The sequence below is a fragment of the Lissotriton vulgaris genome, chromosome 12 (assembly GCF_964263255.1).
Source record: "Lissotriton vulgaris chromosome 12, aLisVul1.2, whole genome shotgun sequence".
NCBI lineage: Eukaryota > Metazoa > Chordata > Amphibia > Caudata > Salamandridae > Lissotriton > Lissotriton vulgaris.
Window position 1 is genome coordinate 483,794,252 of NC_141700.1, and position 24,372 is coordinate 483,818,623.

The following is a 24,372-nucleotide window of genomic DNA, read 5'->3' on the forward strand; positions in this document are numbered from 1 at the left end:
CCTGAGGCATGCCTTTTACACCGGCGGGGACAGATGCGGTAAGCTCCTGGCCCACCGGCTCAGGGCTGCGCAACAACGCAACGTAGTAAAGGAGCTAGTAGGCGCGGATGGGGTCCCGGTTTCCGGTGACGCGGAGGTGGCGGATTCCTTCCGTGCCTTTTACGAGGCGCTGTACGCTGCAGAGCCCTCCCCACCGGGAGAGGCTGAGGCCTATCTGGAGTCAGTGACCCTCCTGGCCTTGGATCCCGCCCAGGCAGACCACCTGGAGAGGGACATTCATGTGGAGGAAGTTATCTCCGCTATTGCGCGGTTGAAGCACGGCAAGGCCCCGGGCCCGGATGGCTACACGGCCTTGTTCTACAAGACCTTCTGTCCCACTGTCGCGCCTATCCTGGCTCGCTTGTTCAATTCCTTCTCTGAACCGGGGGCCATCCCACCGGACCTTCTCTCGGCGACTGTGTCGGTTATTCCGAAACCAGGGAAGGATCGGACTCTGTGCGGCTCATATCGGCCCATCTCGCTTCTAAATGTGGACCTCAAGCTTTACACTGGGATCTTAGCGGCCAGACTGGGACTGCACCTACCGGGCCTGGTGGAGGCGGACCAGGCTGGTTTTGTACCCGGTAGACAGACGGTCGACAACACCAAGAGGGTGACGCATGTGCTAGAAAAGGCCTCACGCGTCCCGGGGGAACGGATGCTGCTGTCGGTCGACGCGGAGAAGGCCTTTGATAGGGTTCATTGGCCGTACCTCGAGCTGGTTCTCGGGAAACTGGGGATCGGCGAGAAGTTCCGCACCATGGTCTTTAATTGTTACAGGAGGCCGTCAGCATCGGTGCGTGTCAACGGACACAGCTCCAGCAGCTTTGCCATTGAGCGCGGCACGAGACAGGGCTGCCCCCTTTCCCCGCTCCTGTTTGCCCTCTATATGGAGCCGTTTGCCCAGAGGATTCGCGATAATCCGGACGCTATTGGGGTGAAGATGGGTCAATACACTCACACTGTTAGCTTATACGCGGACGATGTCCTGCTGACCCTGGATGACCCCAAGCGGTCGCTCCCTGCCTGTGTCCAGGAATTGAACGCCTTTGCCCGTGTGGCGGGCTTCAGAATGAATATGTCTAAATCGGCCGCCCTGGATGTGTCACTCTCTGTCGACACCAGGCGGGACCTCCAGCGTCTCTTACCTCTGCAATGGTCCTCCTCCACGGTGCCTTACCTGGGGATTTTGCTTGCACCTTCGCTGCCTGAAATGGTCGCAGCTAACTATTCCTCCCTGGGCAAAAAGATCAAAGAGGAACTCGGCCGATGGAGCAAGGGCCTGCTCTCGTGGCTGGGCCGTATTGCAGCGGTGAAGATGACGATACTGCCTCAGATCCTGTATCTTTTTCGCGCTCTACCTCTCCAGCCCCCTGTAGGCTGGATACGGCAGGCGCAGGCTGACATCTCCCGCTTTGTGTGGCAGGGCCGTAAGCCTCGGATGAAACGGGTGCTCTCCACGCTTGCCCCGGAGGCGGGGGGTCTCGGTGTTCCGGACCTCCGGAAGTACTTTCAGGCGGCGCAGCTCCGATACCTGGTGGAGTGGAGCCGGTGGGAGTCGGACAAGCACTGGCTCTTTCAGGACCAGGCAGTGGCGGGCCGTACCCTCCAGGAAGTCCCGTTCCTGCGGCGCACTCATCGCCCGCCTAATCTCTGCGCCTCCTTTGTCACCCGGGTTCCGCTGCGAGTGTGGGATGCGGTAGGTGAGCTTCGCGAGCTAACCACTTTTCCATCACCGTTCACACCCATTGCTGGCAATCCGGACTTCACTCTGGGTCTGGAACCGGGAGCCTTTTCCCATTGGGTGAGCGCGGGATGTAGGGCACTTTTTCAGATCTACGGACCGGAGGGTGTGCTCCCTTTCCAGCAGCTCCGACAGGAGTTTGGCCTGACCGAGGGGGACAGATTGCGTTATATGCAGGTCCGCCACTGGGCTCTTCAACCCCCAGTGCGTGATGTCGCTGCCCGTTCGATCACGCCCTATGAGCGGTGGCTGGTAACCCGGACCTCGGATGCCAAGCTTATTACCGACTTATATAAGTTTCTCCAGCCCCCGCCGTTTCATTACCATAACCCAGGGAGGGAGCGTTGGCACAGGGAATTGGGCAGGACCTTGAGCCATAAGGAGTGGGACAGGATCGCGTATCGGGCGAGGCACTCTGCGTACCACACTGGGCTGACGGAGACCTTTACTAAGGTGTCCACCTACTGGTATTACACCCCGGAGAGGCTCTACGAAATGCACAAAATCAGCGATAAGGGCTGCTGGCGTGGCTGTGGACAGGAGGGTACTCTAACGCACATTCTCTGGGAGTGCCCGGTACTGTCGGCCTATTGGAAGGAGGTCTTGGATGAGGTGGATAAGCATTTTGAGATCGAACTCCCGCGCTTCCCGGCGTATGTTCTGCTAGGCCTCCCCAATGACTTGATGTACCCGCTGAAGTCCCGCAGGGGTAGACAGATTGCGATTGCGCTAGGCTCAGCGGTTCAAAACATCCTCGTACTTTGGCGCACCCCCACTGCCCCCTCTATCACTGGCTGGCTGCACAGGCTCTGGCAGGTGCTGGGTATGGAGAAGATGTCGCTTACAGTGGCTGGGAATGTAGACCAGTTTGAAGAGCTTTGGCACCCCTTTTTAGCACTACTGTCCACGGAATTTCGCGAGCTCACATGTCCACGGTACCTACGACTCCTTCGGCTGACGCCGCCGGCGGCTCCAGCGGAATGAGAGGGGCGGGATCGGGGGTTTGGGGGTGGTGGGGGGGGGAGGCGGGGTTACATACTTCTAATGTTGACCTTCGGACGGGGATGTTGGGGTGTTGTTTTCTTCTCCCCCTTTTTGTTTTTTTTCCCTTTGCATTTCCCCTTTCTATTTCCTCCGGGGTAGGGGGGCTTGGGGGGATGGTGTATTTTTCACTGGGTTGCGGGACACTGCTTAAGCTCAGCTTTGATTGGGAGGTGGGGGACTACTGGAGGGTCATCCGCACTACCTTATTGCCTTATGACTTATGCCTTGTACCCCTCCGGGGCTGCCTACCTCCCTTCTTTTCTTCAGAATCGATGCAACGTCTAGCTTTTTGTACTGTATGTTAACTTGACCTCCTATTCCCTTCCCCATGTCTTTTTGTGCTTTAATAAAATGCTTTAAACCTAAAAAGTGGCTAAATTTGTGCTCCTTTACTTCTGCATTGTTATTGTTTTAAGAATAGCCTGGCCAAATCAGTTCTTAGCGTGGCACTTAAATGGCTCTAGCTCAGTGCTTTGAAATGGTCAAAGGACAGAATAACTGCTCTACAACCATATTCCCTTCATTCTCCCTCACTTCTTGTTTCTCTTTGCATGATCCCTTCACTCCCACTAGTGAATGCCACTGACCGCCAGGATTCGCAGGAATAGTTACCAGTACCCTGCTCCCATACCTTGGACACACGGAAATTCACTAAGTTCTGCGTCAAGGCGACAAATTTTAAACAACCAGGCAATCATTTAATAGTCCTGATGATGATCCCGCTAGTATAGGAGCATGGGATCGAAACGTCGACAGTGCTGCAAATGTACCATTGTGTTTATATGTTGTAGATACTGTTGTCGTGAGCTTGATGTACAATGTATTGAAAATGCAAGCCACGCCTCGCTCCAAAGTTATTGCATGAAAAACCTTTCTCTTTCAATCTTTTCTTTCCCTCACATTGGGTACAGTACTTTGCCCGCGTTTATTTTTGCTGTGTTTCCAATTTTTGCATTTTATACATTGACCAAATAAATATTCCATGTCCGGCTGGACAGGTGAACTAAACTTATAGCACTCATTGTAGTCTATAAACAACTTGTTTGAATATCCTTTCTAAGCTTAGGACTATTGTACTTTGTAATACATATTGTGTGAAAGCACATGCTTTGACACACACTAAGATTTTCATGGCCCTAGGGCAATGGGCATCTGTTACACTTAGCTGGTGTCCTGGAGGCCAATACATTTGTTCTCTGGGCTGGTGCAGAGGAACAAATGCATGACTCCTGCGGAAAGTACATTAGGTCTTGGGAAAAGTTTCCCTTTACATTCAGACATTGTCCTTCTTCTTTTTAATAATCTGCTCAGTTTCCTGAATTGAAGTATTTTGAGAAATCAAGAAATATGTGTTTGCTTTGCTCCAGAATTTTTGAATTTAAAAAAAAAGAAATTTTAAGCAATACTTTACATACCAATATTGTAAAAGCCAACAGCTCAGCGCCTGCATTATAAAGGCAAGACCTATTGACTTTGCCAATGCTTCTTTTTTCCCCCTACACTCCTGTTATATTTTCCCCATCTCACTTCCATTTATTTCTTCTCACTTTTGAACCCTTCCTTAGTTTTACATTTCTTTTTATTCCGAACTGTATACAGATAATAATATTCTTTTTCCTATCCTCTCTTTTTAACACTTAAGGCTTTAAACATTTGAATCCTGAACTATTAAAGCCTTTTGCCACTGTCCCTCCAGGTATAAGCCCCACATTTGCTTTGTACCAAGGAGATGTTTCGCACTACAAATAGATGTGCAAATGGAAGAATCGATATTGCATGCCCTCCCTTGCGACTTGAATGAAAAAGGGGTCCTAAGACTTAGGCTGCAAATCATTGATGGGGTAACAACGTCCAAGAGGGTTGGAATACATTCTCAAACTGGAAGCAGTCCCTGAGAGACAGCTTCCAATATGTGAGTGTGGGTTCCGGGCCAAAGGGGGAACAGAGAGCAGACCACTGCATGCTCCACCATGGCCCTTGACATCATGCAAATTTTTTTTCATTGTCGTCCTTATCTCTGTAAGAGACGGACTGCCATGCACGCTTACTGCGAAAGCAGCAATGAGAGTCTTGTGTCCCTCTCACACCCCCTCACTTCATTTGCAGATATTCAGAAGAATTCTTAGAGGGAGTCCTGCCCTATTAGTAAACTTTAAGTAGGGTTTCTATGAATCCTTCTGAATGGCAGTTTTGTGTTGTGCTGGATTAGTATGTCTTTTAAGGCGCAAATAAAGGTGCTGAGTAATAGTAGCACCTGCTTTGCAATCTGATCTTTATTGCATCAGGCTTCTTGTAATATGCTTTATTCTCTTGGCAGGTTTTACAGTTTTGTTCTCCAAGGGTTCTTTTACAATCAGTTGTCTGTTGAATCTGAACATTGACAGTGTGATTTGATGTTTGGTCATAATTAACTTTTTCTGTGTGTAAATCTTTGTAATTGTATGTGTCACTTGTGTTATATGCAGTGTTGCTCCATAATGCTTTACCATACCCTGGTAATTGCCATCTGAAAAGAAGCGATGTCTCTCTATATTTATAGTGACACCAAACATCTCCAAGGCATTCATTACTGTGTAACTTCTTTTCATCCTCTTCCACTTCATCCACATTGTCTCCATTGCAGCCACCAATACTTGGGGCATATACATGTTTTAATGTTCTGCGCCCCTTTTTTCCCCAGTTGTTTCAAAACACATGCCAGACACCTCTAACCATTCTTACCATGCCACATTGAGTTATGCTGAAGTTTGTCTGTAAAAACAGGAGTAGATATGAAAGTCACGTTGAAATCTCACATAAATACAGATTAGAATTTCACAAAAGTGTAGATATAATTAAGATAAGGAAAGGAGCCATGTTCATCTGACACTACCAAAATAATAAATGAATACGTCAAAAGTAGCCCCAATTGATATTTTATCTTCTCCTTCAATGTTTTTCAGTAGTCTGCACTAAATGGCAATCAAAAGGAAAAAGTAGCCATTACTACCTATTTGCTCTACTTGGAACATAAGCCTTCAGTTTCCCCTTAATAAATTGAATGTTCTATCGCAAGTATGGTACACATTGGAAGCATGCTTAGCTTCATGGAAGTCCACCTGGCATTTTGCCTTTCTTTGCCATATTGTTATGTTACAAAAAAGGGGGTGGTGATGAACAGAGTGTCTGAATTAAGCAGACCACCCTTACCCAGTCAAGAGATCAGGGCTTGATCCATCACCGTTATTTGCTCACTGCATCACCCCAGTTCAGAACCTGGCTATATGCAAATTAGTCTGACCCAGTGCCTCATGGGAACAGGGCAGACCAAACTACCAAGCCAATTCTTCACCGGAAAGGAGACAAGCTTCCCAGTATAAGAATTGGCTTGGTAGTTTGGTCTGCCCTGTTCCCATGATGCACTGGGCCAGGGACAGACTAATTTGCATGTAGCCAGGTTCTGAGCTGGGATGGTGCAGTGAGCTAAAAAACGGTGATGGATCAAGCCCTGATCTTTGGACTGGGTAGGAGTGTTCTGCTTAATTCAGATACTCTGTCCATCACCACCCTCTTTTCTGAATCGTTTTGTCCACCATAAGTGTGGAAGGGTATACTCAGATGTGAGTCCCTTGCTCACTGCACCATCAGGATTCAAGCAAGCCGGGCCGAAGACGGCTGAAATGCCAGAAACCGGTCCCCGGAAGCTTGTTTCCTTCCCAGTATAAGAATTGGCTTGATAGTTTGGTCTGCCCTGTTCCCATGATGCACTGGGCCAGGGACAGACTAATTTGCATGTAGCCAGGTTCTGAGCTGGGATGGTGCAGTGAGCTAAAAAACGGTGATGGATCAAGCCCTGATCTTTGGACTGGGTAGGAGTGTTCTGCTTAATTCAGATACTCTGTCCATCACCACCCCCTTTTCTGAATCATATAGTTATGTTATGCAGATTTATAGGACGCAGTATCACCCAGGAGTTAACCTGATGCTTAGCCGGTATAAGTCTAGCCGAAGCTAGGGCCTAATGGGTAAATAAAAAAGCCAGTTCCTCAGCTTCTTGCGGAATTCAAGAAGTAGTAGGAGTCTCGAATGTATAGTGGCAGGTCGTTATATGCTTTAGAAGCGATGTACAAGAACGCTGATGCCACCAGATCTGGTTTTCCTTATGCGCGGGATGTGTGCAAGTAGGAGTCCGGATAAGCAAAGGTGTCTGGAAGGTTTGTGAAAGCAGATACCATTGTTGGGGTATGTTGGGCCAGGGTTATGTAGTGCCTTGAAAATGCAAACGGGGGGTATTTGAATTGTGCACTTTTGTGTATGGGGAGCCAGTGGAGCTCCTTCAGGTGTGGTGTGATGTCAGTGTGGAGTGGAAGGCTGAGAGTGGTTCTTGGCACCGAGTTCTGAATGGTCTGCAGTTTTCTGATGAGATTTTAGTTGATCCCGGCATAGAGTGTGTTCCCGTAGTACAGCTTACTTGTGATGAGGGCATGTGTGACAGTTTACCAAGGGGATTAATGATTTGTAGCCATTTGAAAGTGTTCATCAGTATATTTAGGGTATGGAAGCTTAAAGTGGTCACAAGGTAGACTAGGGTGGTCATGTAGAGATTGCTGTCAATGATAATCCTGGGGTTCTTGTCGTGAGTGGTGGGTATCAGTCCTAGCTCTGTTGTCCAGTCCCACAGTGAAGTGCTCTTCCTGAAGAACATGATTGTAGTCTTGGTCTTTAGGCAGTTGGTCTTTATCAAATGGGTGATTTCATTTATGCAGTTGTTGAACTTGATCCGCGTATTGAGCATCTTGTCCATGCAGGAGAGAATCAGAGGAAGTTGATGTCTTGAGAGCGGATGATGCTGGATTGAGGGGGTCACGTATGCCCGGGCGGTCGTCCGGTTCAGGGAAGATATTTGAGAATTCCACAGATGAGGTTGCAGGCGTCCAACTTGTATGGGGCCAGGCTGACTGACTAGGTTCTACTAGTAAGGAAGGAGCAGATCCATCAGAGTGCTTGTCCTTGGATTTTGATGTTATGTAGGCACTGGATGAGGATGAGATGGGAGACCATGTCAAACGTTGCTGTAAGGTCCAGGATGAGCCCCAGCTATACCTGGCTGAAGAGCCCTAACTAGGGCGAAACTGGTCCTAGGTTGCTTGTGTTCCTGTTCAGGGAGAACCTGCCTGGCAGTTTGGACTGAACTGTTCCCATGAGGAGCAGCGTCAAGACTAATTTGCATATGGTTGAGTCAAAACTGAAGTGGCGTAGTGGGCAAAGAACACGATGGATTAGGATAGCCCAAGCAGCCAGTGGCTGAGATGAATTCAAACATTCCATCCCTCACCATGTTATTGCATTCTAAATTTAGTAGGCTTGTCTGGTGCATCTGGTTTTGGCTGCAATGGGGATCCTAGACTTGACAAAGGCGTAGTCTGTTCTGGAGAATGGTGTTGGCTTGTCCACTCAGACGTTGTCGAAGTTGGTGAAAACCTGGTCTGGGAGGTGGCCGGAGACATGGGTAGGTTTCTTTACTCTTTGGGCAAGACCTATTCTTCCACGGTCTTTGCTGAGTGCTTTTGATTTGGGTTCGGTGTAATTTTCCATGTTGAAGTTGAGGTCTTGAAATACGATGTAATTGCTAGCATCAAGGACGAATGGTTCCACAAAGTCTGTGATGGTTTTGGTGCATGGTCCATCGATGAGAGTGCCACTTAGAGTGTACTTTGCTATGACATTGAGCTTAAATGACAGGTGTTCCATGTTGGAGGGTGTCGTGCCCATGGAGGTCATGAAGCTGATGGCATGCTTGTGGATGATGGTGATTCCGCCTCTGTACTGGTGAAGTCTGTGTTGCCTGGTCATCTTGTAGCCAGGTAGAGGTTGCTGTGACGATGTCTGGTGCTAAAGTGAGGTTCAGCCAGGTTATCATGGGTAGAAGTATGTTGGGGCAGTGTCGTTCAGCAAGTCCAAAATTTATGTAGCTTGTTCTGTGAGTGAAAGGGTGTTGAGGAATATGCTTGCGAATCCCGAGTGTTGTATGGGTGGTTGCAGGACTGTGTGAGTGAGTATGGTGTTGGATGACGTTGATGCTGGGTGTGGGTAACCGCATGAAAACTTGAAGGAAGAACAAGAGAACACTCCCTCTGTGTTGTGTGGTGCAGTGAGGAAGAAGTGTGGGGAGTGGGAGCCAGTGATGATGGCATGAGGGTTGGAGTGGAGTAGCGTTGATAGGACCAGGGTCCCTGGTGCTGGGGAGAACCAGGGTCCCTGGCGCTGGGCACGGACAGGCGCAAATGGGCTTGCCTTTGGTGCTCTGTCAGTGTTCCTGTTGTGCAATTCCACGCTGTGGTCTCAATTAAGTAGGACCAGGGAGTCGGGAGGAGTGTTGTCACTTCCTGTGCAGGTGGATCATCTGAAATCCAGTGATGTCACTTCCTGTGTAGATGTATGATGGAATGAGACCTCTTGCTGGGCTTTTTTTAAAGACAGTTTAGGCTGGAAACCAGTGCTATCACTTTGTATGCAGACAGATGATGGAAAATCCAGTGATGTAGCTTTCTGTGGAGATTGATGATGGGAAATTTTGTGGGCATCCTTGGCATAATGGATAACTTGTGTTGCACATTCTGTCTCATCTTTTGAATACAATGGAAATTCTTTGTTTTTTTAAATTAAAATTAGGAAAACAAGAAATGTAAGACATAACATTAAAAGGAGTAGACACCTATCCGAAACATTTCTCATCCGCTAGGATTATTTTATGCATCCCGTACACATCCCTATAGTAAAGCTCACAGAAAGTATGTTACCGGGAGCATACATTTAGAACTAGTCATTCCTGAGATATTCTAGTAGGGCTAGGTAGCTGGGACAACAGATATGACCATAAGGTGCCCACATATCTTCAGGTCAGGACTTGGTTGGTTGAAGTATAGCTTGCTTTTCAGGTCGGGCAGTACATCATGCCATATCTTTGATCCAGCCTTTACATATTGGGGCAGGGTATTTTATCCATGTGATTACAATGTGATTAGAACTCTCCACTCTGCCATTAACATAAGTGCTTGTCAGCATTTGGTGAAAAGATAAGCTGATATTTGAGGACTGCAAATGCATTTTCTGTTGTCTGTAGGAGGTATTTGTAAAGCATGTGTTTGCAGAAACCTCATCGTGTTGAAAGAACTACTTTTGTTCGTCACAACATCACCTGGATTGCGGGAGGTAAAATAGAACAGTTTTTAGATGTTTCCTAAACTGAACATAATTAGGCTCAGCGTAAAGAGATGACTGTAGAGAATTCCAGGTCCTTGCATCTGCAGTTAAGAATGTTCTGTCACCATGTTTGAGAGTACGAGATCTGAAGATTTAAACTTTACATGTTTTTGTACTTTCAGCCAAAGTAGATGAAGTAGAATAGGGGTTACATGGGTCCTCTTCAAAGAATTAGCGATGAGATGAGCGGCAGGATTTTGTACTACTTAAGGCTAATGGAAAAGCTCTTTTGGATAGGTTGAATAGGTGGCATTGCTAAAATCTAATTCTGATTCTATCATTGCATTTATCACTGTAACATGATGTTTATGGTTTAGAAAAGGAAAAAGGACTTTTAACATCTTTAGTTGCCAAATCTTCTTCACCTGGTTATTTAAGACAGATTTCTGTCGATATAGACACCAAGGTTGTAAACTGAACATGCAGATACTGAACAGCTACCTATCACATCCAGCCATGAATCTACTAATAGACTGGTATTCTAAAAGGAAACAAGCAGCAATTCGGTTTTGTCTAGCTTCTGTTTCATGAAATTCTCAGACATCCACCTTTGAATAATCAAAAGAGAGTTTTATAGATTACGTTGAATGGCTGATTATGAGGAATCTAGATTATTTAGGCATAATATCAGTGCATGTTGCAGTTCGGCCAGTGGAATCATGTATGTTTTAAATTATGGAGGTGACAGGATGGAGTGTTAAGAGTCGCCAATGCTAATATTCATAGGTTCCACTCGCAAATGTGGGCTCAATGCAGATGGTATATGTTATTTCAAAAATGATATAATCCAATACAGGTTGGTACCAGATATGAAACCAAGATTTTGTGATCCATGGTATTAAGGGCATTTTCTTAAAATGACAAACAAGAATTTCAGAACATTGGTGTATTTTAATGAAAATGACAACCGTATTTTTATAGCAAAGTTTGTCTAAGCTGGTGTTTGTGGGCAAAATTATTGCAATTCCAAATTAAATGTCTATTTTAGCTTGAAGTATCACTCAAATCTAATAATTGCAAATATTGTTTCCATGTAGTTAGGTCTACTTGATGCTGGGCTATTATTTTATTAACTCTTGTGGAGGCTTTAAACATTTATATTGCTAAAGATTTTTTATGACTGACTGCGGTCAGAATCTGTAAGATCTCTATAACTTGAGCAGACTCCTGAACCTAGACAAGCTGGTGTCAACCATTGACTATTGCATGCTATGAACAATGATCCTCCTTTTCCAATAGACCTCTTTTTGTCTCTCCCTGACAGATGGATGCCTTGAATCGGAGCTGCACTGTGTCTGTGCACTGCGGTAACCACCGAGTGCGACTGATGGTGATGTTTCCTGTGCAATACCCAAACAATGCTGCACCCTCCTTTCAGTTTGTGAGCCCTACAACCATTACATCATCCATGAAGGCATCACTCTTAAAGGTAGTCCTCCATAAAACAATAGTTTCAATGGTTAGCCTCTCTCTTGTTTTAGCCCATCTGATGCTATGCCTAACTCGAAGCTTGCTTGTCTTCTGTGGTCCTGCCTGTTTATGTTCTATTAAACATCTCAAGACCTATTCTGTCTGCTTGGTTCTCACAATTTATAAGCCAACCTCAATCTTGGCAAAGCAGTTTAAAATCAAAAAAGGTGACACACTAAGATATCATTGTTTTGTTAATGTTGTCTTTTGGTCTGGACCATGGAAATGTCTCAAAGCTATTCATCTTCCATTTTCCTCAACCCTCCCTTCTTCCTATCATCTCCCCATACCTTTGTGCTCTCCTTATCTTTTTTTGATTTGTTCTCCCACTCTGTGACTCTGTTCACTAGTTAGCCATTTAATTGCTACACATTTCTCCTCGTTTATACACTGCATTCCCCGAATCATTAGTCTATAGTGTACCTCTGTTTGAAATGCCCTGCCTTGCGTTGATGCTTCCAAGTACAATTTCAAATAAGCTTCCACGTCGGTGTGAAGGGTTAGACACTAAATTGTGTTATCCAAAAATGTGAGTACTGGCCTAATGAGCTTGAGGTGCTCTGTTCCCATACAAATATACATTGCCATTCTGCAGGTTCAGGTCCCTAATGTACATAGTGGGTTTCCCTAGGTAGTTTGTATGTCTTTACAATAGATGTCAATACCAGTCATGCCTTTACTACACAACTACACATGTAATGAGATGCTTTGACCTTAACGGAGCATTTAATTACATCGTGGAACTATACCATGCATTTTCCCCCTATGTATATTTCCCATATATACTATAACTACCCAGTGACAACCGCTACTGGGTAAATCTCTTACACAGTAGCGGTTGTCACTGTGTAATTATAGTAGGTATAGTTAAGTCAGACTTTCCATAAGAAGAGTGTTTTTTCTTTTGTTAAAAACGTTGGTGCTGTTAGACCAATCTATGCAAAACTTTCCTAAAAAAATTGATCCACCTCAACTCCTTTCTGAAAAGTTTCAGTGTGATCTGTCACGGGGGCTGAGAAAATAACGGTCTTCCAAAATGCATTTTACCCATGCAAACTTTCCTATAGTATTTTTAGGAAGTCCTTTAAAAATAGCAGCTGAACAGAATTACACCAAATTATCTGACAACTAAGTCTTTTCTCAGAAAGTGTGCTTTTGTGATTTGATGTAAATCCATTTCGTGTTTTTTTGAGAAATTATGGTTCAAAGGTTATTGGCTGAGGGGGGGCGTTCCCCCATCTGCAACTTACAGGACCAAGCAATGTGATTGGCTGGCCGCAGCATGACGACAAAATGCTGCAGCCACCACCAACAGGGTCTCTGTCCTCGTGTCCTGAAGTTAAAATAAAGATAACATAGAGGAGAGGGGGGTAGGGGTACCATGACACCCTGGCCCTTGTGTGTGGGGGGTAGGCGGCCGGTGCATAGAGGCCAGGGGTATAGGTTTGGGGGTGTTTGAGATGTGACACCCACCAAATGAATATATTCTTGGGTTGGTAGTTGAGTCTGGGGGCCCTTAATTGGGTCTGCTATGTCTGTGTCGATCTTTTTTTTTTTTTTTTGGTCAACCTCATTTGTGTAAGAGGTTTTAATGTGTACCTTTTGTGGATCTGGAACGTTAAATACATTTAGAATCAAACATTTTATTATGCGGCAAGTTAGCTTCAGACACAGCCCAGCTGCCTACATCGACTCGCCGGCAGGGCGTAAACAAGCAGTAATTAAACACAGCATTCGGACCTACAACCCGGAGGGCGGTCCTGCTTAGTAAGAGCCATTGGCACTCCTCGTCGGCATAGCAGAATCCGCAGTTTTCATAAAGGAAAAAGAAAAAAAAACAGCCAGAACAATGAAGGAAAACAAAGAACATATCCCCCACACCCCCCTCCACACCCCTCCCCTCGATGACCCCCACCATACCCCCCCCTCCCACCCCACTCCACATCAGCCATTAGCCCATATCGGTACCTCACACCCACCGCACCAATCCAAGCAGATCTGGTCCCAGAACTTAGAGCTCTGGCACAGCCCTCATCGGATCCAGAGGAATGAGCTGCAGAATTTGCAAGTACTTTGGGCATGTAACCTCTCTGCATTCTTTAGATAGAAGACTCAGAAACGGAGCCCACAGGGAAGCATACTCGGACCCTTTACCATCCATAGTCAAGGAGAGCCGTTCCATCGCCAAGACATGCCACAGACGCAACAACCAGTCACGCACATCCGGGACGTCCGGGGAGCCCCAACCGGCCAGGAGGGCCTGCTTCGCAGTCAGCAATCCCAGCGCAATTTGTCGCCCTAGTGGGGTGCGAAGAAGGAAGCAAGCGGGGTGCGGGAGGCCTAGCAGCTTGTGCTCAGGTAACCTAGGTAGTGTAATCTGAAACGCAGCATCTAGTTCATCAAGAACTGTTTTCCAGTACCCTTCTAATTTTGGGCAGTGCCATAACAAATGCAGGAGAGTGCCCGACATACCACACCCCCTCCAACAGAGACCGGATTTAGCCCTATCCCAGGATGCAACGCGCTACGGTGTATAGTACCAGTATGCCGCAAGCTTATAGGCCGATTCCGCTCCTGCTGTGTTAGCTGTTGTGTGATGGGCTCGGTAGAATACCTGATCCCACTCCTTCTGTGAAAGGGGCCGCCCCAACTCCACCTCCCACCGCACCTGTGCCTTTGTGTGTTGACGCTGTGGATCACGCAGGATCATGGCATATAGTTCCGAGATAAGGCTCCGGTCATTCTTTTTGCGTAAGAGCCATTGCTCGAAGGTCGTGAGGGAGCGCGACATCAAGGCCATATTGTCCGGATGTGACACCCAATGAGTCACTTGCGCATAAGCAAAACTATCTGATGCATCCGAAAGGGAATGTTCAGATCGGAGGTCCGAGAAGGGGACAAGCCCCTCTAGATCAAAGAGCATACCCACCCTCTTACAATCCTTCTCTCGCCAGCGATGAAAGACCGGAGATGCAAGGCCAGGGGGGAAGGCGGGGTTGTCCACAATCGGTGTCATGGGTAAGGGGAAGGTAGTCCAACCTTTACGTAGTGCCAGTTGGTCCCATGCTTGAAGTGTTGGTGACGTCACCGGCGAGGAATATAATCCCCACGCCCTATCCTTGCGGGGTAACCACAGTTCCCGCCAAATATTGCGGCCCGCCACCGTCTGGTCCATGAATAACCAATGTTTACTTGATTCCGATCTATTCCACTCAAGCACAAAGCACAGGCAGGCTGCCTGAAAATAGGCTAAGAGATGAGGAAAGCCCAAACTGCCAGCAGTTTTAGGGAGTATGGTCATTGCGAAGGCCGCACGGGGGCGCTTGTTGTCCCAGAAGAACCTATTTAGCAATCCCTGGAGTTTTTTCAGGGCTCCTCTCGGAGGTGTAAGGGGGAGCATTTGAAAGATATATAGTATTCTAGGCAGAAGCGTCATTTTGATAGCCGATAACCTGCCAAACCACGACAGGTTAAGGCGCGACCAGGCAGAAATAGATGTGGTAGTTCGTTCCATCAGCGTAGCATAATTCAGGGAGAGCGTCCGGGGCACGGTCGATGCCAGGCGGATGCCCAGATATGTGATATCCGAGTGCACCCAATGGAATTCAAAATCCCGCTGCAGATCAATGACCTCCTCCGGGGGGATCGAGATGTTAAGGATTTCAGATTTAGTGAAATTAACCTTGAAACCAGCCACGGCGTGGAAAGCGCGAATCTCCGCCGTGAGGCAGCGCAGAGGGGGAGCAGGGCTCTGCAGCGTCAGAATAACATCATCGGCGTACAGGCTTAGTTTATGCACGTCGGCTCCGAAACGGATGCCCGCAATGTCGGGATGGGATCTGACACGTTGGGCAAAGGGCTCCATATAAAACGCGAACAGGAGCCGCGAAAGAGGGCACCCCTGCTGTGTTCCCCTGGTGATAGAGAACATGCCGATCTGCAGCCATTGACCCGCACGACCGCTTTTGGAGTTGCATACAGAGCCTGGATGCAGCGCAGAAAATTGCCCTTTAGTCCATATGCCCGCAGCACTCGGAAAAGGAACCCCCACTCGACTCTATCAAAGGCCTTCTCCGCGTCGATGGATAGAAAGAAGGCCTGGGTCTTTGCGCGCTGAATTCCGTCCAGCAGGTGTAGCAATCTCTTGGAGTTGTCACTACCTTGACGGGTGGGAACAAAGCCCGATTGGTCCGGTTCTATCACTCTGTCCATAAGGGGGCTGAGTCGCGCCGCAAGAATACCCGCGAAGAGCTTGACGTCGATGTTGAGGAGAGAGATTGGGCGATAGGAGCCACACTCAGCCGGGTCCTTACCAGGCTTGAGTATGACCGTTATGGCTGCGTCTGACATAGAGGGGGTGACCGAGCCTGTCTCCAGGAACGAATTAAAAAGGCGGGTCAGAAACGGGGCCAGTTCCCGGCAAAAGGTTTTGTAAAACAGGGCCGAGAAACCGTCGGGTCCGGGGGACTTCGCTACCTTTATCCGAGCTATAGCGGAGATAACCTCCTCTACGCAAATTTCCACGTTCAGATCTTCTACAGCACTCTCCAACAGGGAAGTGATGCCAGCCGCAGCGATGAACCGTTCACACTCTGCGGGGGGGGAACCTTCTTCTGTGTATAAGGATTGGTAAAAATGGCGAAAGGTCGCCGCAATCTCAGTGTCAGTGGTACGGGAAACAGCATGGTGGTCCCGGATGTCGGTGATGGCCCGGGACTGGACATGGGCTCGCAAGCGGTGCGCGAGCATCTTACCCCCCTTATCTCCACTCAGATAGAATTTATGACGCAGGCGTAGTAGCGCATATTCTACCCTATCGAGGTCCAGATGTTTCAACATGCGCCGCTTAGTTTCGAGTTCTCTCCAAGCCCTGCGGGCCCCTGTACGTTTGTGAACAGCCTCCAAGCCACGGACATCCTTCTCCAGTTCTTTCCTCTTATCTCTACGCAGCTTGGAATATGTGGCGGCCAAAGCAATAAAATCCCCCCTAACCACCAATTTGAGCGCCTCCCAAATAGATGCTATCGCAGTGTCCCCGATGGGGTTCTCGGTGAAGTAATGTGTGATAGTCTCCCTGACCCTCTCCACTACAGAGTCAGCTCGAAGCATGGAGTCGCGCAGTCGCCAGCTAGCTGAGGGGGGGCGGGCTCCGCTTAGGGTGAATATGACCGACAGGGACGCGTGATCTGAGAGGGAGCGGGGGGCAATATCTGCATCGTGAAGGTGGGGCAGCAGGGCGGAGGAGGCCAGAAAGTGATCAAGGCGCGTGTATGTCTGATGTGCCGCCGAGTAATATGTATAGTCGCGTTCCTGGGGGTGATGCAGTCGCCCCACATCATGCAAACCACCATCTGTCAACCACTGCCTCCCCCCCCACCGACCAGGACCCCGAGCCATGCAGTCTACCCACCGACCTATCAGTAGTCTCATCCATTACTAGGTTAAAGTCCCCTCCCACTAAGAGGAAAGCATCAGGGGAAGCGGGGACCTGGGCCAAGGCCGTGCGCAGAAAGGACTCCTGTTGTGTGTTTGGTGCATACAAGGACCCAATGGTAAAAACTGTGTCCCCCCATTGCACTCGCACCGCCAGGAACCTCCCCCGTACATCTACTAGCTGGGTCAAGACCTTACATCGCAACCGGGCGCTGAAAAGGATAGCAACACCATGTTTCTTAGCCGACCCTGAAGACCACACCTGGAGGGGGAATCTCTTATCGCGCATTCGGCGCTCGTCCTTGTGTAGTAGGTGTGTCTCCTGTAGGAGGCAGACATCACCCCCAGATTGTTCGAGTAGTGACAGGACAGCAGAGCGCTTCACAGGGTTGTTTAGGCCCCGGACATTAAGGCTCACCACTTTCATTTCTCTAGCCATCCCAATCCAAGTAGGTCAGTACCGCTCTTGTCTCGGGCAGGGCCAGGGCCGAGCATGGCCCGCACAGGCGTTCAGAGCGCACACCCAATGGCATAAAGGCAAGGAGCAGAGATGCACACGCATGCACAAGCGGCAGAGGTCTGATGCGGAGCCCCCCCCCCCCCCGTCCCCCCCCCTACACTCACACCCCCCCTCCCCAACACACACACTGAACCCCCCCATAACAGAACCAAACTGAAGTAGACTAAGACAGAATGAAGTACGTGAGTCCGTAGAACAGGCCACAAAGGCAGGGGGGATAGGTACCAGTCTACAGTCGTCCACATCCCGATACTGGACTCGTTCAACCAACAGTACATACAAGAGTACCTTCAGGGTGTGTCCCCCTCCGATGCCAACTGTCCATCTGTGTACCCTCGCAGGTCTCACAGCACCTCTGAGGCATCCTCCGGGGTCGCCTCCGTCATCAGCGCCACGGAGGCTACAGCTGCACCCCTATCCTGGAGACGCGCAGAGGGGTCAGGACCCTTCTTGGAAGCAGAGCGGGTCACCTTCTGCCAGACCGTTGATCGCCACCGTCGCTTGAATGTATCGCCATCTCCCGTTGATTCCGCCTCCGTGCGTTCAATCCCCAGGAGGTCCACGGCATCTGTGAGCGAACGAACCTGAACCAGTTTGTTTTGCCAACGGAAAATGAGGCGGAAAGGATGACCCTCACATGTACGCGACGTTGCGATCTCGCAGGAATGATGTGACCGGCTTAAAGTCTCTGCGCTTCTGCAACGTAGATGCCGCTAGATCTTGGAAGTTGCAAACAAAACAGGTGATGGACAGAATGTGGATCAATGTCACACATTCACCCCAGTCCAAAGATCTGGGCCCAAATCCATTGTTTTTTTGCACTCCACACCACCCTGGGTTAAACAATGGTGATATGCAAATCAGCTCTGACCCTGTGCCCCATGGGAACAGTCCAGTCCGAACTACAAAAGCCATGTCCTTCCCAGAACGGAATCAAGCATCCGAGGACCGGACCGGTTTCGAGGTAACACCTCTCATCAGCCCGGCTAGCTTGACTCCAGTGGTGTGGAGTGCCTGGGACCCACGTCTGAGCATCCCCAGTGCACTTATGGCGGTAATTGCAAACAAAACAGGTGATGGACAGAATGTGGATCAATGTCACACATTCACCCCAGTCCAAAGATCTGGGCCCAAATCCATTGTTTTTTTGCACTCCACACCACCCTGGGTTAAACAATGGCGATATGCAAATCAGCTCTGACCCTGTGCCCCATGGGAACAGTCCAGTTCTGGGGATGCCCAGACGTGGGTCCCAGGCACTCCACACCACTTGGAGTCAAGCTAGCCGGGCTGATGAGAGGTGTTACCTCGAAACCGGTCCGGTCCTCGGATGCTTGATTCCGTTCTGGGAAGGACATGGCTTTTGTAGTTCGGACTGGACTGTTCCCATGGGGCAACAGGGTCAGAGCTGATTTGCATATCGCCATTGTCTAACCCAGGGTGGTGTGGAGTGCAAAAAAACGATGGATTTGGGCCCAGATCTTTTGACTGGGGGAGTGTGTGACATTGATCCACATTCAGTCCATCACTTGTTGTTTTTGCAATTGCCGCCCTAAGTGCGCTGGGGATGCCCAGACGTGGGTCCCAGGCACTCCACACCACTTGGAGTCAAGCTAGCCGGGCTGATGAGAGGTGTTACCTCGAAACCGGTCCGGTCCTCGGATGCTTGATTCCGTTCTGGGAAGGACATGGCTTTTGTAGTTCGGACTGGACTGTTCCCATGGGGCAACAGGGTCAGAGCTGATTTGCATATCGCCATTGTCTAACCCAGGGTGGTGTGGAGTGCAAAAAAACGATGGATTTGGGCCCAGATCTTTTGACTGGGGGAGTGTGTGACATTGATCCACATTCAGTCCATCACTTGTTGTTTTTGCAATTGCCGCCCTAAGTGCGCTGGGGATGCCCAGACGTGGGTCCCAGGCACTCCACACCACTTGGAGTCAAGCTAGCCGGGCTGATGAGAGGTGTTACCTCGAAACCGGTCCGGTCCTCGGATGCTTGATTCCGTTCTGGGAAGGACATGGCTTTTGTAGTTCGGACTGGACTGTTCCAATGGGGCAACAGGGTCAGAGCTGATTTGCATATCGCCATTGTCTAACCCAGGGTGGTGTGGAGTGCAAAAAAACGATGGATTTGGGCCCAGATCTTTTGACTGGGGGAGTGTGTGACATTGATCCACATTCAGTCCATCACTTGTTGTTTTTGCAATTGCCGCCCTAAGTGCGCTGGGGATGCCCAGACGTGGGTCCCAGGCACTCCACACCACTTGGAGTCAAGCTAGCCGGGCTGATGAGAGGTGTTACCTCGAAACCGGTCCGGTCCTCGGATGCTTGATTCCGTTCTGGGAAGGACATGGCTTTTGTAGTTCGGACTGGACTGTTCCCATGGGGCAACAGGGTCAGAGCTGATTTGCATATCGCCATTGTCTAACCCAGGGTGGTGTGGAGTGCAAAAAAACGATGGATTTGGGCCCAGATCTTTTGACTGGGGGAGTGTGTGACATTGATCCACATTCAGTCCATCACTTGTTGTTTTTGCTAGATCTTGGAAGAGCACCCGAGTGTGCCCGCAGAACTGCAGCGGGACTACGTCGCGTGCCATTTTAAGGATCCGTTCCTTCAATTGTAAGTCATGCACACAGACGAGGATGTCCGGAGGTGGTGCCTTCGACCCTTTGGGTAGGCCCACCCGATGGGCACTGTCCATTCGAATGTCTGTGACTTCTTCGTCTTGCAGGATCTGCTTAAAGAGGGCCTCAACGTACTCACGGAGATCCTCTCCCTCACCCTTCCATGGGACCACTCTGATCCGGATATTGTTGCGGCGGGACCGGTTCTCCAAATACTCCGCGTGCGCCTGAAGGTCGAGGTTCTGCTCGGTGAGCCTGATAACGTCCTGCTGAAGCCAGTGTATGTCGCCCCCCGTCTCAAGGTCATGTTCCTCCAGCGTTGCTACCCGCTCTCCTATTTCGTCCACGTCTCTTCAGACCTCCCTCAGGTCCGCTGCCAACTGGGTACGCAATCCTGCAATGTCCTCTTTGATCGCGGCGAAAAGCTCCAACATAAAGGCCTTGGTCGCAGGTTCTTCCGCCAAGTTCTGACCCGGAGATTTGTCCGCCACTGGGGATACGGCCTGCCCCGAACCCTTCGGAACTCCGTCCTTGCCCAGTTGGCCCTTCTTCGTCCTGGCTGCCGCCATAGCCGATAGGTGGACTCTTTGTCCGCTACGTGCCCTCAGAGCTGGAAAGGCCCCCTCTTCGCTCGCTCGTCCGGGCCTAGGCGTCCACGCGCGCCCGTGTAGACTCCGCACTGACCTCAGATGCTTTATCTCAGGTTGAGGCCCTCAAGTCTGCCTCCACTGGGGCGGGGAGGAACACCGGCCGCGGCCTGCCAGAGAGGGATGATGCACAGATCCTACCGCCACCCGGCCAGACAATGGGAAAGGGCAGACGTGCAGGGCGAGCCGGTGGGGATCGGGGGCAAAGCGCGTTGCAGGCGAGATGCTGTGCAGGCCGAGGCCCACTAGGCCGCAGTTCACTCCGCCCGGGCCCTGCTAATGTCCTGAGGGCGATTTATCGCACAATCACACCTCTGGGGTGTGCAAGCGAGCGTCAGGTCGGCCGGGGCTCCCGCTCAATTGCCCCGGGGCTCCACACCACCTCGGCGTCTGCTGCGCTAGTGTAAGGCCCAACCTCACTGCCTCAGGGCCTGCCGCCGCTGCAAACGGGCTGTGAGGGGCTTCTCCCGCCACGTCAGCACACCAGGCCTGCCTAGGCCTCAAAGCCCCGGCCTCTAGTCGGCCGCACACCCGGCTCTCCGCTCACCTCTCTCCCCACCGCAGCGGTCCCCTGGCGCCACCGCAGATCCGCTCTACGGGGCCTCACACGGCCAAGCCTGGTGCGACGGGATTCCGCTGTCTCTCCTTTCTGCCCGGTAGCTCCTCCGCCGCGCCGCCGTCCCCGTCCCACCTCTCCCGCAGTTAGAGCGCACGCCGGCGCCCGATCTCCGGCGCAGTACAGGCTGCACTCTCCCGCTCGGCGAAACACAGCACCGGCAGGCCAGACACTTCCCTCAACGGGTCCTCCGCTGCAGCAGGGTGTCGGGAGGGCAGTAATTCCCGGTGGATGAAGGCTTCAAGAGGGTGCTACACAAGGCAATGCAACTCCTGGCGCCGGAGGGACACGGAGACACGTCCTACTCCGTCGCCATCTTAGCCACGCCCCCGTTAAATACATTTAGACCCAGATTTACAATGTTTTTGTCTTTGGCTGCGTCGCTTTTTGGATGCAGCCAGACGTGGTATTTACAAAACCACACAAATGTTGATTGGCATGGTTTTGGAAGGAAAAGTAATGCAAAGCAGTTCATAGCCCTGCCTTGCGATACTTTCCCTCAGGTAGGCATCCCATCAGTGGTGAATGGGTGTTCCCATGCATAATCCCATGATTTTGAGGCACACCCAAATTTACAAAGAGTTGTCGATATGGGCTTTCAGCAAAATAGTGCACCTGCCAGAGGCTAGCATAACGAAGAGAAATATCTTTATTTTTCCTCGTTATTTACTCCTTCTATGTGTTCTGCAGCACACATGCAAAGAGAAAAAAAACCCCAAAGATAGTATCTGTGCATGAAGGTACTTGTTCCTTCACAAAAACTATTTTGACCATAACTATGGCGCAAGGGTGCCTGCTTTGGCTCTAGGCAACCTAAAGTGTGCCAGGGTATGGAGAGAGCAGAACGTAACCATTGCTTTGAAGATATGGCACAATTATTCTCTTCAGTTGATGGTAGGCAGCGCAGCAACTCTTCCTGCTGCACTGCATTGCGCCACTTTGTAAATATACCCCTTGGTGACATTTTTACCCAAAAAGTTGCAAATCTGCACCCACAGCGGTACTTATGGAATGGATGCAAATGTACTACTTTTTAGAATTCACAAACATTGGCAGTAATAGACTTGGAAAGCTACACCAGTCTAAGATTTCCCTGCATACTACTGAAAATCGAACACCCAAAAGGTGATTGGATGAATGCTTGCCCATTGTCAAGTCAAGTCAAAATAAGCTTTATTCGAAAGCTACAAAATATAACAATCTCAAGATTGAAAATCAGTTACAAAATTATAAAAGATTGCACATAGTCTAACAACAGGCAATCCCTTGGGGTAGTAATCCGACCATTGTTTTTTTCCCACTCGGCCACTCTAGACAGATGCCCTGATTTAGGATTTAGCAGATGAAGTAAAGGCAGACGGAGTGTAAGAGGACTTTATCGCTTGCCACATTTAGAGATAGCCGCAGCGTGGCAGAGATCTATATTCATTGGTTGAAGTTCACTTGCTTTTCTGCGGATGTTCAATCGACCCTTTTGGACATGCCCTTTGATGGCTGCCGCCCGTTTGGCGAAAAGGCGGACAACGTGCTCTAGCACTTCAAGGACTCTAGGGCTACGGCCAGATCCTTCGGCCTCTCTCGCCCATGCAGTCTGACTTTTGCCCCCTTCGTGGCTACGGAAGAGGTGCCACACCACGCTCCACCCAGAGCCACAGGCCTGTGCAAGCTACCCAGCCACTGTGCGTCTGGGGTCGGTGGACCCAACATCGTGGGTCTGAGTGCCGGCGAGCCAGTCCACAAATGCCACCCCTGCACCTGCCTCCAAACCTTCCTAGTCCGACTTTTCAGGGCCAACACTTGCCAGAGGGCAGCAGAATCCGCCATCACCTCCCCCACTTGCGCAACATCAATTCGGACAGATGGATTTTGCAAATAGTCCGAAGGGGCTACACCCTCCTCTTCGAGACTACCCGTCCCTCCATGCCACCTACGCTCCTGGTGCACATCAGGGATGCCCGGTTTCAAGGCTTGCTATTCCTGCAGACGGTTGATGTTGGTGACGGATCCGCACCACGTGTGCCTGTTCTGTCTGGAACCCAACCATGACTCCAAGGCGTGTTCTGACTGCCGGACCATGAACCCGAAGTCTTTGCAGGAGTGGTGCCGAAAGCTTCTCACGCCGCTCGAGGTCCCAGTCGCATGGGAGGCCGTGGGACCGGGCGCAGAGCCACCACCACCACCACCACCACCAATCTTCTTCCAAATCTGGCACTCCTCTGGTAAGTCAAAGCACAAGAAGTCGAAGAAGCATCATCGCTCTTCGACTTCTCCCCGTCCGTCGGCGGATGCGACGAGGGATGTAGGTAGTGCCCCTCACACGGTTCTGCGTGCGGAGCCCGCTGGGTCGACTCGAGGTTTCCCTTTCTTCTCAGGACCCAGTGCGACCCCTGTCCAGCTTCAGAGTTACTATGAAACAATGCATGCCAGCTTTGGGCAGCCGGACTCCGCCGGTGGGCCTTCAGGCCCTGCTGACGTGGCTGGGGGCCCTGGGACTTGGATGCCTGCGGCTATGGCCCAACACTGCAGGGTCCACTTGGATCCAGGCATGGATCGGGATTGGCGCCAGTCAACCTAACTACACCTCCGGCGCTGACTCCACCGGCACCACAATCGCAGCCGATGCTGGTTGTGTCCCCAGCCGGCGTCGACCCCAGCCTCCACCCCGACGTAGACTTGGAGCCGGACTGGTACTTTTGTGCCCCTGTTATACCCTGGTTCTTTCATGCCAGATTGGCAACAAGAGGAGGGTGAGGAGGACTGGGAGGGGTCTGGAGACCCTTTGACTGACCAGTTGGGTTACGAACCGGTCTGGAGGGAGGAACTGGGGAAGCCAGTGGTCTGGATACCTCACCATGGCATGTTGTCTCCTCCTAGTCTGTGGAGGAAGGAGCTTCTTATTCAGTGGTATTGAGTAGGGTGGCCAAGGCCCTCAACTTTGAGCTCCTTACGGTGGCGGTCAGGACTAACCTCCTGACAGAGGTGCTTCAA

General features: G+C 50.1%; 1 protein-coding gene across 2 annotated transcripts in view; it reads left to right on the forward strand.

The window, feature by feature from the left end:
- Positions 1–24,372, forward strand: part of WDR59 (WD repeat domain 59) — a 1,027,519-nt gene that overhangs the window by 469,355 nt on the left and 533,792 nt on the right. For both annotated transcript variants that reach the window (XM_086945225.1, XM_086945226.1), the window contains exon 14: positions 11,334–11,498. In XM_086945225.1, coding sequence (XP_086801351.1) covers positions 11,334–11,498 — 165 coding nt within the window. The remainder of the gene's footprint in view (positions 1–11,333; positions 11,499–24,372) is intronic.